At 45.8% G+C, this 16,169-nt stretch overlaps 1 protein-coding gene across 1 annotated transcript in view; it reads right to left on the bottom strand.

The window, feature by feature from the left end:
* PTPRN2 (protein tyrosine phosphatase receptor type N2) overlaps positions 1–16,169 on the bottom strand; it is a 914,532-nt gene that overhangs the window by 60,267 nt on the left and 838,096 nt on the right. Inside the window, exon 15 of the mRNA XM_040984210.1 lies at positions 8,850–8,997. Coding sequence (XP_040840144.1) covers positions 8,850–8,997 — 148 coding nt within the window. The remainder of the gene's footprint in view (positions 1–8,849; positions 8,998–16,169) is intronic.

Here is a 16,169-nt window from a genome sequence, read left to right as displayed (position 1 = left end):
GAAGCCTCAGGAGAATCCAGGCTGGTTCACATCTCGATTTTGCACTTCTAGTCCCCAGACCATTAGACAGTCAAGGTTCTGCTGTTTCAGCTGCCACTCTGTTGGATCTTGTTCCAGACACTAGAGGAACTGGGAGTAGCAGGAGTGAGATTCCTCACTTCAGATCTTGCTTCTTGGTGGTTCAGTCAGTCACCTTTTGGCAAATGAGGATGATCATAGGGGTGTTGTCCAGCTAAACTGAAATCAAGATTCTATGAAAATCAGCCAGTGCCCCATTGTCCAGGCCTCAGAGCAGGACCAGGAGGGGAGCTGCACTGCCAAGAATCGCAGACAAGTCTCAGGTGTCTGAGTGGAAAGAGCTCCTGCTCAGATGCCACTGCACAGTGGTGGCGGTGCCTGGCCAATGTCAGGCATCATCGCCATATGCAGAGGGCAAAGAGACAAGGGAGGGCAGTGTGATGTTGTTTGCTTGCTGTAATTTAGTTGCACATGCACAAGAACAATTTTGCATAATAAGAGTATAGATATCAGCCAAGCAAGACCATGCCATCTGCACCATTCTACCTAGAGACCATCAATCAACACACACTGATTGTTAAGTGTGCTTTGAAAAGCTTGGTAACTCATTAGGGGTGAGATTAAGGAAAGCAAGACACACAGACGATACAAATGCACTGGCCTCCAGGGAGCTTAAACTCAAGTGGATTGGCAATTTGTAACCTAAAATTTTGTATTTTATTGAAATTGGATGGTAGCATCAGAAAAAAATTCTGGTCTGTCTCTGTACCGACTGAAGAGATAAACATCCATTTTTGGGGTGTGATGATGGACAGACAGTATCATCTTCGATGGTCATGGGATGGCAGTGACCTCTGCCACTTTGAAATAAATGGTTCTGAGAAGAAGATTGTTATATCTGACACACTCCACCCCCTAGATCATGCCAATAGGATGCCTCTGGAAAAGTTTAGGGAGACACTTTGCTGAAAATTTGCCAATTAATTTAGTAGATTTAAACTATGATGGACAGGTGTGGAGGAATGGCCAAAGAGGCTCCCAAAGCAAATCACTTGCATGGCAAAGAGGAGCAATGGGAGAGCAGAGAATAGAGAATCTTGAGAAGAAATAACAGGAAAAAGAAGCAGAAGCAACATTTCCAGGGACATGTTTGTATCTATGACCAGGGCAAAGGTACAAGTTACAAATACTGTGGCCCAGGCAGCTTCCTGCCAGAAGGAGACATAATCTTACAGGGCGATGAAGGCCTCAGTGGAGCCAAAAGGGAAATGTGGAGGAATGTGTGGGCTCTAGCCAGGCCTGAGGTGTCAGAGTTGGAGCGGAGGCATGTGGCTCAGTGTGGGATAGGGAGAAGCAAGACAGGGAGTGTTCCTTTGCTGAGCCAGGGCAGCTGGCGAGACCTTTCCTAAGAGACCTCAACATTTAATACCCCCATCAGATGCAAATATATTCATTCATAATATATCCATATAGTATATCTAAATATATGATGTATAATAAATGTAACATACATAAATATATAATATAGTCATGCAAATATATGTAAATGGAAAGCAGATTATGCCTTTTGATCCCTAGGCAGTCCCTAAGTGTGTGTCTAATGATAGGGCTCTTTCTTGGTTTAAGAAGCATTTGAACAACACTTCCTTAGCTTTTCTTCTTTCCCATCACAAGATGTGCAAGTAACCTTCTTTCCAGTGTCATATTCCACAAAGAAACATACCCCCAAATGCTAATGATCACTTTCTGACAGTGCCGGCATAGATCACTGGGTGTGAAGGCAACAGCCCGAGGAGCAGGTGGGAACCTGGCTGACCAGCTCTGCCCACCACAACAGCAAGCACTGCTCATCCTCGGCGTGTGAGCCTCTCACGTGGCTGTACCAAATGCTTACAAGTCTCGTGTCTAAAAACACAGATTCTTCATTTCACTCTGCTGGAGGTTGTACTCAGGCTGGTGGGGCTGGCTCCCTCTGGGACCACCTCCCAAGCCAGCAATAGTGAGTTGAGCTGTTCTCACAAGCAGCTCTCTGACCCTTCGTCATCTCCCTCTTCGACACATAGGCAGGTACTCTTGTGAGTGAACTGGGCCCACCCAGATAATTGCCCTAACTCAAAGTCAGCTGGTGAGCAAACTTCATTCCACCCTCAACCCAAGGCCCCTTGTCACAGAAGGTAACACAGAAGCAATTAGGAGGTGGGCATCCAAAAAGCTGTTATTATCATAAGCTCTGCAGGATGACAGTGGGCGGCCTTCTGCAGGCTCAAGGCCTTGCAAAATGGCAACCTTGGAACCTCATCACCTACTAGAAACCACAGGGCCACTGAGCAGACTCCCTAACTGTCCCAAGTGTGTTCTTAATCATGGCCTTGGAGTAGTGAGATCAGCACCATGATTACTTCATTGCTCTAAAGAGAAATGGGGAGGGGGTGATAACAAACAATGAGGAAAGGTAGAGAGGAGTAACAGGGGGAGGAGGAGCAGGAAGGGCAGGCTGTGAAGGGCTCTCCAGCAGACTTTGTAGTCCAGCAGTGGGACTATGGAGTACACCAGCTGTTCCCTGAAGCATCAGGGAGATGCAGCCCGCACAGGACTACCTAGTGGGACAATAACATGGGAAGGCAGGTGACCTTCTCTTGGTTCTGGCAAAATTCTCAACCATACATGTCATTTGTGAGTATTTAGAAAAGGAAGTATGGTCACGTGGGGAAGAATACTTTATTAGGAACAAGTCACATCAAGGAAAAAGGGGGGGGTAGGGAGAGGTTAAAATGAAAATGACTAAAGAGACACAAGAATTAAAACGTAAGCATGCACTTTGCATCCTGGTGTAAACCAGCAACTGTTCTAGAGGCTCTAATGGGAATAATCAGGAGCACCTGAAGATGGACCAGCATTAGAGCGGAGTTTTGTCCCTTCCCCTCTGAGTCCATATGCCAAAGTCTTAACCCCCAGGATCTCAGAACAGGCTGGTATTTGGCGATAGGACCGTTAAAGGTGTATGTGATTAGCTAGCAGTGGGAACACTGCCTGGTGTACTTTTAAGAAGAGGGGATTAGGACATAGTCACACACACAGAGAAGGGCCACTTGAGGACACAGGAGAAGATGCCAGCATGCCAGTCACAAGCCAAGGACAGCGGCTGTGGGAGGAACCAACTCCACAGACACCTTCATCTCAGGCTTTACAGCCCACAGAACCATGCAAAAAGGAAGTTACTGGTGTTTACATCAACCAGGTAGCTGGCAGGGCAGCCCAAGCAAGCTCAGACAACTAGGCAGTAGACCGACGGGGGACTGCTGTGAAACATTTCCATTCCTTTTGAGAGAGAACTCCTTTAAGCAGCATGCGTGTGTTAATGCTGGGTGTTCATTTGCGGGGTGTAGAAGGCTGGATGCTACCTCTGGGAACTTCTAACTTTGGGCAAGCTGCCAAAGCTCCTTCAGCTCTGATGTTTTTAAAAAGATGCATCTATTTTTCTTTGAAAGGCAGATTAACAGAGAGACACAGGGAGAAAAAGAGCTTTCATCCTCTGGTACACTCCGCAAATGGCTGCAATGGCAGGAGTTGAGTTGATCTGGAGCCAGGAGTCTCTTGTGGGTCTCCCACATGGGCGTGGAGTCCCAAGGACTTGGGACTCTATTGCTTTTCCAAGTCGTAAGTAGAGATCTGGCTCAAATGTGGGGCAGCTGGAACACAAATCAGCACCCATACGGGCTGCCAGCACTTGCAGAGTATTAGCCTGTTGAGCCACCATGCTGGCCTCAACTCTGATCTTTCACTTGCAAAGCAGAGACAAGACAATGACCACCATTGCTGGGAGGAAGCCAATAGGACACTGTGCAGCAAGGCATTTAACACCACACCTTGTGTGGGAATTCTTAGTGAGCACTTGCTAACATGATGAGAACCTTATGGATGGTGGTAAAAGGACCTGGGATATTTGCTGACGGACCTGTGCTGGCATGTGGGGACAAAGGGCATGCAGTGCTCCACATTTGCTTTGCTGAACATGTTTCTGTCAATGACTTGAAGGCAGGAAAACCACGTTCACAAAATGAACAGATGGCAGAAAGCAGAGGAGGTGAGCAGCAGGGTGAGTCAGGAATCAAAACTTCCTTGATACTGGACAAGATACATTTACCATGGAGAAGCGCAAAGTTCATTACATCTGAAAAGCAAAGATACACAATTGCACAAGGAGGGTTATAGGCTTGGGGGTCTCGGACTGCAGGCTTGATACGAGCCAACTTGGCAGTATACCTGTCCCTCAATGAATGCAAATGCACACTCTGTAAGTATAGATGACCAAATGTAGGAGAAAGCCCACCAGTGGTTCCTGGTTCTTGTGGAGAATTTATGCTGGTGGTTCTAGACATGCAACTGTAGGGTGGAAGATGGGACCAGATGCAGCTGGGACATGCTGCATCTTCCTCACTCCGAAGAGCAGTGAGTCAGATAGGTTGGTTCTCATTTTTACCAGAACACGTGGCCAGGTCAAAGGTAGGGAGATACCACCACTGAGTTTCCTGGTAGAGAAGAGAGCTCTTTAGTAACAATGGTCCCAAAAGCTGAAATACATGCATATTACACTGCATGTCTGTTTCCCTCTTTATTTACCTGGGTTTTAATTTTTCATTTTCAGCTTTTCTTTTTTTCAAAGTGTTTCTTTCAATGTCTCTTGTATAGTTTTCTCTCTTGCTCTTATTTGGTTCTTTTAACATGAGCCAATTTTTTTGGTGTGCTGTTGTTTAGGATTGGATACCAAAATAGTATCATATTTCCATTCTTAATTTTATGAGTAGATAATCAAACTATTGTATAATTACCTTTTTAAAACTTGCAAATACTTCCAAAGATATATTCTTTAATTTCTGAGATAACTAGGTACTGTAACTAGCACAGTGGCTTCCAAGCACAGTACTCATTGTCTTCTAGTCTGAAAGATAATCCAGATGGAGACAGGATCTCCAAGCTTGTGGGATCCAGAGTCACCTGCTGTCCCACTTTTGGATTTCCCATTCAACGTGGAGACTAGATTTGTCTTTAGCCAGAGCTGGGGACAGAATCAAAGTGAACAGGAATCAAGTCAAAGAGATAGAAAGAAGAGTGGGAAGGGGCAGGCGTGCAGGGCTCCCCCCAGGTGGAGGTGAAAGACAACACAGTCTGGGAAGCCACAGGAATCCAGGAGGCAGCTAGCATTTGGAGGCAGTCCCTGGTGAGCTAGCCACAGCTTCCAGTCTGGTGGAGGAATGACCTGGGGGAAGCGCTCCACAAGGGGAGGGGCAGTGGCAGGAGCAGGGCTGGACCAAAGGAAGAACCAGAGGCAGGAAGAACAGGACCTGGCGGGAGAGGAAGAGCAGGTGGTGGGACCTTCCACAGAGAGAAAATGAGGCAACCTGGTGACTATCTTGGCAAAAGAAGATGGTCAAAGCAGCCAATGCACAGTGAGAAACGATGCTATGGTCTCCATCCAAGACACTCAAGGAACAGAGAATCTGCCAGAAATGCACAGGGTATCCTGCAGGTAGGCAGCCAGAGACCAGAACAAGAGTAGGTGGGACTGTTGCCACACCAGCAACTTGAAAACGGATCTCCCAGAAATGCTGCGGCACAAAAACATGCAAAGACTGGTTGTTTCCTGTGTTGACCTAGAGCCTATTACAAAATCACCATTAACAAGAAATCACCATAGCTGGCAGTCCCACTCCCATCATGCACCTGAGCCATGACATTTCCGAGACTTAGCGAAGGGCCAGAGCATGGACAGTCACCCAATTCCTGGCAATCCCTGCCCTTGCCTGAAAAAACGACCCACAGTATCACCCTCTCTGTCTCCAGATAAAGAGAAGCAGCTCACGCTGAAGCATGCTGCACTACCCTTGAGCGCAGACTTTTGCCTTCTAGCAGGCCTTATTTCTCTGCCAATCTTGAGCTACATCTTGTCCTCAAATTCTTTCATGCATCAGAGATCACAGAAGCTTGGGGCCCCTCACACAGGGACATGGAATCAGGGGAAAGCCAACCCCATTCCACACTTCTCAGCTTTAGGGCAGAACACACTCAGTGATATCAAAGCAAAAAAAAAAAAAAATCAGGTCTTAAGAGAGACAGATGGGGGACTAGTGCGGTGGCATAGCAAGCTAATCCCCTGCACTGTGGTGTTGGCCTGCCAGTTTGTATCCTGGCGGTTCTACTTCCAATCTAGCTTTCTGCTTGTGGCCTGGGAAAGCAGAGGAGGATGACCCAAGTGCTTGGGTCTCTGTCTCAGACAACTCAATCGCTTGTCATATTCCATTCAGAGTTCCTGGTGGGGTTGCATCTTGAGAAAAAGTAATTGGCTGTTGCTGCAGGTAGGTAGGGTCCTTGGAGGGTGGCATTGATCAAGTTCCAGGTGCTTTCTAACTCTCAACATTGAAGTCAACCTGAGAATGTGTTTCCTGTGCCTAACCTGTCCTCTGCTTAGATGCAGGCAGACCAAGAGTTCCAGCACACAGAGAGTGTTATGGACTGAGGCCCTCGTGTGGCTGCTGCTTCAGGGTCATCTGGGGCCTTGAGAGATACACTGGATTCCAAGCTACATAAGACATGGTGCCATGACTCGGAATCCACTGGTCAACATGCTAGAAGACAAAGCCCAAAGTCAGACAGGCAGTGGGAGCCCAGGAGCAAACCCTCACCTTGGAGTTGCATTCTAGGATTTCCTCAGGGAGTGCATGTTCTCAGAAGATCAGACTTTGAACTTTACTATTGACCATATAAGATCTCATCATCCAAGCCCACAGTCAGGCACACAAGAGGCATTTAATGCATACTTACTGAATGTTTGCCCCAGAGCAGCTAATTATTCACGACACAGTTGGAAGTCTCCTAACCCACTCCCCCACCTCCCTTCTCTCTCCTGTCTCATCCTCCTCCCTGCCCTTCCCCCTCCCTGTCAGGCTCCTTTTTAAGGACTGGGGCTTGTTTTATCACATCTGTAATTCCCCCAGGTTAGCCTCTGAAGCAGGGGTAGGGAGTCATACTTGTGACATCATTGCAGGCCATACAAAATTATCAACTTACAAATCTGCCTGCTACACACTGATTGTATTTCATTCACTTGCGCATGCCTTGACAGGACCAACTCAAATGATTTCCAGGGCCTTATATAGGCCAGTGGCCAGACATTCCCTACTGCTGCTCTAAAGCAAAGGCAGATTTTCAATTGATGCTGACCTCCAAACACAGGGCAAATTCTGCACCTATGAAGCTCCCCTGCCAGGCAGGTTGAGAGCCCCAAGCAGCTCTGGCTGTCAGGAGATCTCCTGTGAGGCCTTAGAAAAGGAGCACCAGTTCCTGTGATTGGCTCCCAAGGGCACAGGCAGGGACACCATGACAAGGAGAACACCCTCACCACAGTGGATACAGATCTTACCATGGTTGCCATACTGAGTTGAAACTGAGTGGCTTTGCTGTGTCCCCAGCAATGTACGCTGACCAAGTTCATTTCACTCTATTTGCAACAACCTCGTAAGGCTTTCAGGGGACCTGAATTACTCACTCACTCATAGACACACAGAATCATCGCTCACTCATGAAATCAACAGTGTTTATTTGCCCCCAAACTTTGGTACTAGAGGTATCTGAGATCCCTTTCCCTCCAATGGGATAGGCGGGGAAGTTAATCAAATTCCAAGTTCTTCTTTGGAGCCTACAGATCACCCCGGGGAGTTAGGGAAGTGGATGAAGACAGCCAGAATGGCTGTGAAGGGGCACAGATGTGCCATGGGGGGCTCTGCATCCTCTAAGCCCAGAAGCTGCATCCTGCAGTACAGGCAGTATGGCACTGTGCCTCTTCTGTTCCACACGTCACTTTAGAAAACTTCTCTCTTTGTGTCCCTGTTTTCTGGCAATGATACCTGGCCAGACAGTAGTAGGCCCTTGATAATGATTATTGAAATAATAACAAACATTAGGTAAGGTTAAAAACACGCTACAGATGGGACTGGAGTGGTGGTTCAGTGGGTAAAGTTGCTCCCTGCAGTGCTGGCATCCCATATGGGCGCTGGTTCAAGTTCTAGCTGCTGCACTTACAACCCAACTCCCTGTTGTTGTGCCTGGAAAAGCAGCAGAAGATGGCCCAAGTGCTTGGATCCAGCATGCATGTGGGAGATTTGGAAGAAGCTCTGTGCCCCTGGTTTGGCCTGGTCCAGCCCAGCTATTGTGGCCATTTGGACAGCAAATCAGTGGTGGAAGATTTTGCCTTCTCTCTCTCCCTCCCTTACAGTTATCTCTGTTAACTCTGCCTTTCAAATATAAATAAATAAGCAAATAAGTACATACATACATAAATCTTTTTCAAAAAAGAACACACTGCATGCAGTAACTATTGCTCTTCCTTTTGTACATACAATATGCTGACACTGTGCAATGGCTTCCCCTAGTCTCTGCAGCGGTCATAGTTCTAGCACTGCATGAGTGAATTACAAAGATGAGGCTCAAAGAGGACAAGGAATATGCCTTAACTCCCACATCAGCAGCAGAAGCCAGTAGAACCAGTAGTCATGGGGCTGGCACATCCCCACACCCGTGTTTTCAGGACCACCCTGCTGGCTCAGTGGAGGAACCTGAGGCTGTGTTGCTTGGGTTGGGCTCTACAGAGCATGACATTTGCGCTGATGTCTAAAGAAGGGTGCATGTATGGGACAGACAGGTGGCATGGAGTCAAAGGGCTCTCCAGACCCTGGGACTGGAGCAGTGAAATAGCGAGACACCACACACGCGCCTCACCCCTCCTGCAGCCCACCCCTGCTGGTCTGCCTAGGGTTGCCCCAGGGGCTGATACGTACAGGTCAGCACTGCCGGGGAGCGGTTCTTGGGCACATTTTCCTCCCTCTGGGCCACGAGCGAGCTGTTGGGCTCTGCCTGGTAGGCGCAGAGCGCTTCCCACTCCTTCTCCAGGCGGTTCTTGTTCTTCAAGTGGTCCTCCATGTAAGCCTGAGAAGGAAAAGGCAGAGTCAGGAGGTGTCTGTGAGGCTGGGGACTGCTTCATGCCAGACCCCATAAGAGATGCATGGCTATTCACACATGAGGGAACTCCAAAAGCTGGTAGGAAAACAAGATTCAGAGATGTTTCCTTGTTTTTTTAATCCATGCCTTGTTGGTTCATAATTTGCATTTTTCTCTGAACTTTCTGTGGACTCCTCATACTTTGTGTTTGGATTCTGAGCCTATTGAGAGTGCCAAACTCGGGTGCCAAGAACACTTAGAATTACAAAGCTACTATGGGCTGCTGGGGAAGAAAGACAAGCCCACAACAGACCCCATTTGATTGACCAACCAAAAACATTAGAAAGTGCATCCAGCCAGAGAGCAGGTGAAGACAGAAGCAGTAACGGATGGGGTGTTGAAGGGCACCTGTGCACCATACGTTGAAGGAAGAGGAGCAGGTGCCATGCATATTTGGATGGGGGCTGACCCTAATGGACCTAGACCTTATGAACCATGAACTGGGTCTGCAGGTTGTGCAAACATTTCTGAGGGTGGCCCTCTCTGCATCAAAGAAGAAATAAATTCAAGTTAACACAGGGCTGCACAGTGTGGAAGTGCACTATTGATGGGTTAGAAAAACAGGCCTAACAAAAAGCTCTTAGTGAACCTCAATCAAGGATTTGCACGAATTCTTTGATTTCCTTTTTTTTTCTCCAAGCAACCACTGGTTACTAACAGATACAAGTTATTTAGTTACAGTTCCTTAAAAATATTTACTTGAAAAATAGAAAATGCACAGTTTGAAAAGTGTTTTGTAGATCCACTCAAAGTTAGGCCAAAAGGTTAATAGAGAGTCTCTTGAAGAGACATGGAAAGGACTACCTTCCTGAGGGCCCCCCCACAAAAGGAGCCAAGTATTCAGCTGGGCATTGTAGACTGAGAGGTGGGGGTTTCTGATGTCTTGGGGGTCCGAGGGTGGGCGTGTCAGCCTGCTCAAAGGGGACACCAGTTACTCAATTAGGAACATACAACAATATATACACTGCTGTATGAAACACATGTGTCTTTATTGTGTACACAGCAGACATGAAAACACAGGGTTTAATAGGTGTTTGGGGACCTGCTGAGCATTGGGTTGGTAACGGTCATCCTTTATTTTAAATTCTAGAGCTGGGGAGCTCAGACCAGTCCGTCAGGAGGAACTGTCCAGCTTTCCCAGGTCCCTCTGCATGGTCACTTCTCATCTAATTATCCAACTTCGCAGATTTTACTGGGTGTGACGCATTTAAGACACCAGGTGGCTGTGATCTGTGCAAACTGTTAAAATAGCTCCTAGCGTCAGACCAACACAAAACCCGCTGTAGCAAAGATTCCAACCCCGCTGCTTTGATCTTCCTCTTTCTCAGTCTTGAAGCAGGCATTGCTAGAAGACAATGGGGAGACAAAGGCGTCCTGCACAGTCCCAGCCACAAAGACACACACAGCCAGCGCCGGCTGCTCGGTTCTTCTCCATCTGTTCAGTTGAGGAACAGCTGGGAATTTAAGGGGAAACATTTCAAAGGACCAACCCCAGCTGCGATATAGCACCCACGGGAAAGAAGGGCTTGTCCTCTAACCTTGGCTCGTGGTTTTCAATGTGCTATGTGTCATGGGTACACACAGGTTGTATGTACACACACACACACACAAGATTCCCATACAACCAGGCTGTGCTTGTCCAGCCAAGGATTCATGCCCTGCTCACCTCCCCACCTGCCTCCCTCCACCTTCTACTCAAAGACCACGCCCCCTCCTCAGTCAGGAGTCCTGCCCAGTGTGGCATCCATCCCAGGCGACAAGCAGAGGAAGACGCTGGGAACATGTTTTCCACGACTGGATAGCGCATGTGTGAGTAACAGAAACCTCATGGCCGCTCTAAGCTGAAGAACACGGGCTCCCTAGTCCCCCATCTCAAGGCGACCCTCAAGGTAACACAGGGCATCCCAGCTAGAAAACAAAGCCCAGCTCCAAGGTCTTAATGTAGAACACAGAACCCGCAAGCTGCACTTCTTTGAGATGTTCATCACGTTTCTTATCAGACACGTTTCTGTATCTAAGCTAGCCCGATGCAGAAAACGATTTGGCATGATGTAGCATCTCAGTTTTGTGAAAATATTGACAACTCATTCTGCCTGAAATCTGGCGTGTGAGGGCGGCCGTGGGAGGCGGGGGAAGCTTTGGCAAAAGCGTATGGTTGGGTGTGCTTTCTGTTACTTTGCTCAAGAATGATTAATGTATAGCCCTACAAGTAGGCATAAAAAGGCTCCCAGCAAAATGATCCGGGGTCCTAGGCTTTCTTCAAAAAAAAAAAATGTCTTTTTTTGCAAAATCTATCATGAACCAGTGAGCTCCTTTCAGTAGAACATGACAAGTCCTAAAATGATAAACTGAACATTTAACGCACCCTTCTCCATTTAACGCACACATTATCTGCGACCGGGACTTTGGATATTCTTTCCTGTAAATGCTGTTTATGTTTATTTTAGTGATGGGAAGAGAAATCATACTGCACGTTCACTTGATTGCTAGAGTTATGGCAAGAACTACAATCCAGCTTCTAATAAGCAAGGCTGAGTGCTGGGAGGAAGGGAGGGTGAAGACGGGCACTATCTTTCACTGAGAACTGAGCCAGCTAAAGACATATTTAATTACATTAAATCTGTTTAATTTTTTTATTATCATTTTATGACACAGTTCCATAGGCCTTGGGATTTCCCTTATTTGGTCCCCAATCTCCTCCCCTCTCACTGAGTGCCCCTATATCATTACTATAGTATAGTGCTTCATACAAAGTCATATGTCCATCATTGCCAGCATGGACAATGGCAGAGTCCATCATCCTATTGTCAAGATATAGTAAACAGTTTCACTGGGAGTCCATCTTTGTCTGAAAGTAGAGATGTATACTGTATTGTATCCTCAAATCTGGATATGACAGTCTCCATTACACAGATACTATACATCCCCTTAAATGAAAAGCCACAAGATAATATCAACAACAGGAAAAAAAAAAAAGAAATTAACACCATGAAGTTAAATAACATGCTACTGAATGACTAATGTGTCGCTGAAGAAATGAGAAAGAAAATCAAGAATCTTCTTGAAGAAAATGATAGTATTGTATGATCTTAGTCACTGAAGAATTTAATGAGAAGAAAGTGTTTTGAAGAGGTGAACCTAACAAAAAAAAATCAAAATCCGTGAGATATAGCTTTTGCTGATCTTTGTTGGTGAAATGTGTCTCCTGTAGGCAACAAATAGATGTTGGGCCCTGTTTGTTTAATTTTTAAAAGATTTACTTGAAAGACAGAGTTACATGGAGAAGTCTTCCATCCTCTGGTTCAATCTCCAAAATGGCTGAGAGGGAGCCGACGGAAGCCAGGAGCTTCTTCCTGGTCTCCCACATGTATACAGGGGCCCAAGCCCTAGGGCCAGCCTCCATTGCTTTCCCAGGAGCATTAGCAAGGAGTTGAATTGGAAGTGAAACAGCTGCGATTTGAACTGGTGTTCAAATGGAATGCCAGTGTTGTAGGCAGTAACATTACCCAGTGTACCACAGTGCCAACGTCAAGAACGTATTTTTAAACAATCAAAGCAAAAGCAAAAGGGTCACAGTGGCTTCATTCTGAAGGGAGCCCTGCTCTTCAGGGGCACGAGGAATGTGATCCAGGATAAGTCTAACAACCCTACTCAGACACAGGCTCCTGGTGGAATTCTTAGGTGAATTACCATACAATTTAAACAACACTCCCAGTCTTCCCTATAGTGGGTATTTAGCTGTAGGTGTTTTTGAAAACTGACATTTAAATGCTTTTATTTTATACATAAATGCATGTGTGAAGAAATGTGGTGGAGGTGGTGGTGGGAGGACTTTTTTTTAACTGCAACATTTTTTGTTCCATAAATAGTAATACGAAAGGGAAGAGAGAGTGAAGCTGAATGACGTGAAAACAAAAGCAACTAATAACTGTGGCACTCAGAACAAATTGTAAGGCTGTGATAAACTCCGCCCTCTGGACATGCGTGGGCTACTCACTACCACTGTTCAGGCTTTGGACATTCCAACATGACAGAGTTTTATTTTTTGAGTTGAAATGATGCTGATTGAGGCTTACAACTTGATGACGGGAAATCCAAAACCTAACGCTGTTATACAATTGGTCCATATGCTGAAATGCACCTCTGATTGTCCTGGCTTGTGGCTGCAGTTTCCTCAGGGAACTCCTGACCATCAGGTCAGCTTTCCAGTTCCTTCTTCATGGGGCAACCAGATGACTATTTCTAGTGTAGCCTATTTCAAAAATTATCAAGAGTGCCCAGACCTATTTCCTTTGGTCCAAATCTCATTTTTCCAAATGATTACTTTCTATTCCAATAAGACCTTTTATTCCCCCTACTGCTTGACAGTACTCACCCCAACCTTTGTCTAAACTACGTTTGTGTGCATTTTTCTATAATACATCTACCCAATCTTCAAGGTCCAAATTCTATCATGAGTCTGACTACGACATGCCTATCATCCCCCATGATCTTCTCCTGCAATTCTACCCTCACATCAAATATTATTTTAAAAGTGCATCTTTAGAATCTTGACTGAATTTGAACTGTAATACTGCAACAAGGTGGAGGAATCCACCATGGAGGGAGGGCACGAGGAGGGGTTGGGGGAATCCCAGAGCCTATGAAACAGTGTCACGTAATGCAACATAATGAATAATAATAAAAAAGTGCATCTTTAAGACATCCATCATATTCTGCTGAGTCTACTCTGGTTATACAGTTCTGACTGGGCTCATGGACTAATGCTATTTTCTTGAGTTGGAGGGAGAAGCTAGGACTATGTTTTAGCCACTTAGTACATGCAGTGGGCACATGGCCAATAATTGTTGAATAGTTATTATTTTTAATTTGGATATTTCTGGGGGGGGGTGGCACTGTGGCACAGTGGGTTAAGCCACTGCCTGGGATGATCACATCACACGCTGGAGCATTGGTTCAAGTACTGGCGGCTCTGTTTCCAATCCAGAACCCTGTTAATGAGCCTGGCAATGGCGGAGGATGGCTCAGGTACTTTGGGCCCCTGCCATCTACGTTGGAGACTTGAAAGGAGTTCTTGGCTCCTGCTTTTAGCCTGGCCCAGCCCCAGATGTTGAATAAACTAACAAATGAGATATATTTCTCTATTTGCTTTTTAAGTAAATATTCTTTTTTTTAATAATTTAGTAATTTCTTTAGTTTTTATGAGAGATAAAGCTTGCATAGTGATGACAGTCAAATAATCTTCTGAAACATGAAAAAACTCCCCCAAAAAGTAACCTGAGGAATTTGAAATGTCTCATTACACCTTTTCTTTCTGAGTACTTTGCTTCTGAATGATCCAACAAATACCTTTACAATTCATGCCGGATAGGTGGGACCACATTCCAGCGTTCCTAGGTCAACCCCAACTTGGTGACAATTCTGTGAAATCAGAGCCATGGCTACGATATTCCACAATAGGGAGTTTTGAACTCCTTTTGTTTTTAATTTGTGAACTTCAAGATCCCAGGTTGAATGTTCTATTTCCCCGGAGCCTTCACAAACTCACTGCTCACGTCTGTGTCTCCCTGTACAGTCAGCAGGTCCTTCCAACACTAGTACAACTGGAGCTGGATCTTCTCAGTGATTCTGTGTTTCTGTGCTCAGGGAGCCGGTCTTATTTCAACAATGTCACTGCTCTAAGTTCCTTGTTTTGGAGTTTCTGTGAATTCTTAGTTCTTCTGATTTAAAACCTTAAGAAGGAAGCGCTGATAGAATCAAGAGAAGGTGATGATACTGGGTGAGAGTCAGCCAATTGAAGCTACAATTGCATGATGTTGTGTATTCTGAAAATGTAAGCAAAGAGTGGATGCTTAATAGGAGCTGATTCAATATAATGAGCTTGGATAAGCTGATTTTGATAGCTACCCCTCGTTCCTACACAATGTTTGGAAGCTTATCTTTAATTTTTCAAAGCAGGTTACAATGCTTTTGACAACATTTCTGGATTCTGGCTGCAAGAACTCAGCATGACATTTTCCACTTTTTAACACTGTTAAGGGAATTAAGCTGATCCCAGATGAGCCCCGTGTAGAAAGGTTTATAGAACTTTCTTGATTTTTAATACTTTCTGAAGACCTAGACTTTATGTGCTTCCACAAGAGATGATACCTAGACCAAGCCATCTGTGAGGAAAAAGTCCTTACGCTTCATCATGTGGGCTTTTCAAGTTGTAGCCAACACACAGCCTGGCACTGATCCCAAACCACATGACGTTAGCACTGACAGCAGCTCAAGACAGAATTGCTACAGCTTTGCCCTGAGAAGGACATTACTGGCTTCCGGAGGACCTCGCTCGTGAGAGGCACTTACTCCACCTGAGGTTTTCCTCTTCATCCTCTCATTTCCGATCTCATGCTTCCAGCCCTCCCACCTCACCTTTCATGCTAGCCCACACCTGCAGCTTATTTAGAGTAGGAAAATGAATACCAGCTTCTGCGTCACCAAGGCTAAGCACTGCCCGATGACTTTTGTAGGAATCCTGTGTGTCTGATAAACCAATTGGCTTCCAGGCTAAATGGAAGCATCTCACATAGAATCCCAAGCTTTACATAAGACAAGCAGTCTTGCCATTGTAGGACGGAGACTAACTCTCCAATTCATTAACATAGTCCAAATATTAGCCGCACTGTTTTCTGGTCAAGCTGCCAAAACTTGAGGTCGAGGAAGTGATTTCGGGAATGTGGAGCAAATAAGGTTTGGTTAACAATGACCAGAGCTTTCTTGTCTTTAGGACCTACACTTACACCTGTCACTGACAAGGCCTGTTTGAGCACCTAGAGATGCTTTCGCTGATAGAAAGGCAGTGCTGCAGACACAAGGAAGCACTGGACTTGATTTTGAAAGAATTCTTAGTGGTCCAGCAAACAAAAAGGTTGGGTTCCATACCAAGCTTCATTTTTGGCTACAGGTTTCTGGGAAAATCATCTACCCTCACTGGACCCCCTTTTTTGTTTGCTTGTTTGTTTTAAAGATTTATTTACTTTTATGTGAACGGCAGAGGTATAGCTGGGGTAGAGGGGAGACAGAAACAAAGAGACAGGGAGTTCTATTCATTCACT

Source organism: Ochotona curzoniae, unplaced genomic scaffold (assembly GCF_017591425.1).
Source record: "Ochotona curzoniae isolate NIBS_2020 unplaced genomic scaffold, NIBS_Ocur_1.0 contig_4105, whole genome shotgun sequence".
Taxonomy (NCBI): domain Eukaryota; kingdom Metazoa; phylum Chordata; class Mammalia; order Lagomorpha; family Ochotonidae; genus Ochotona; species Ochotona curzoniae.
This window is presented reverse-complemented; position numbering and strand designations above follow the sequence as displayed.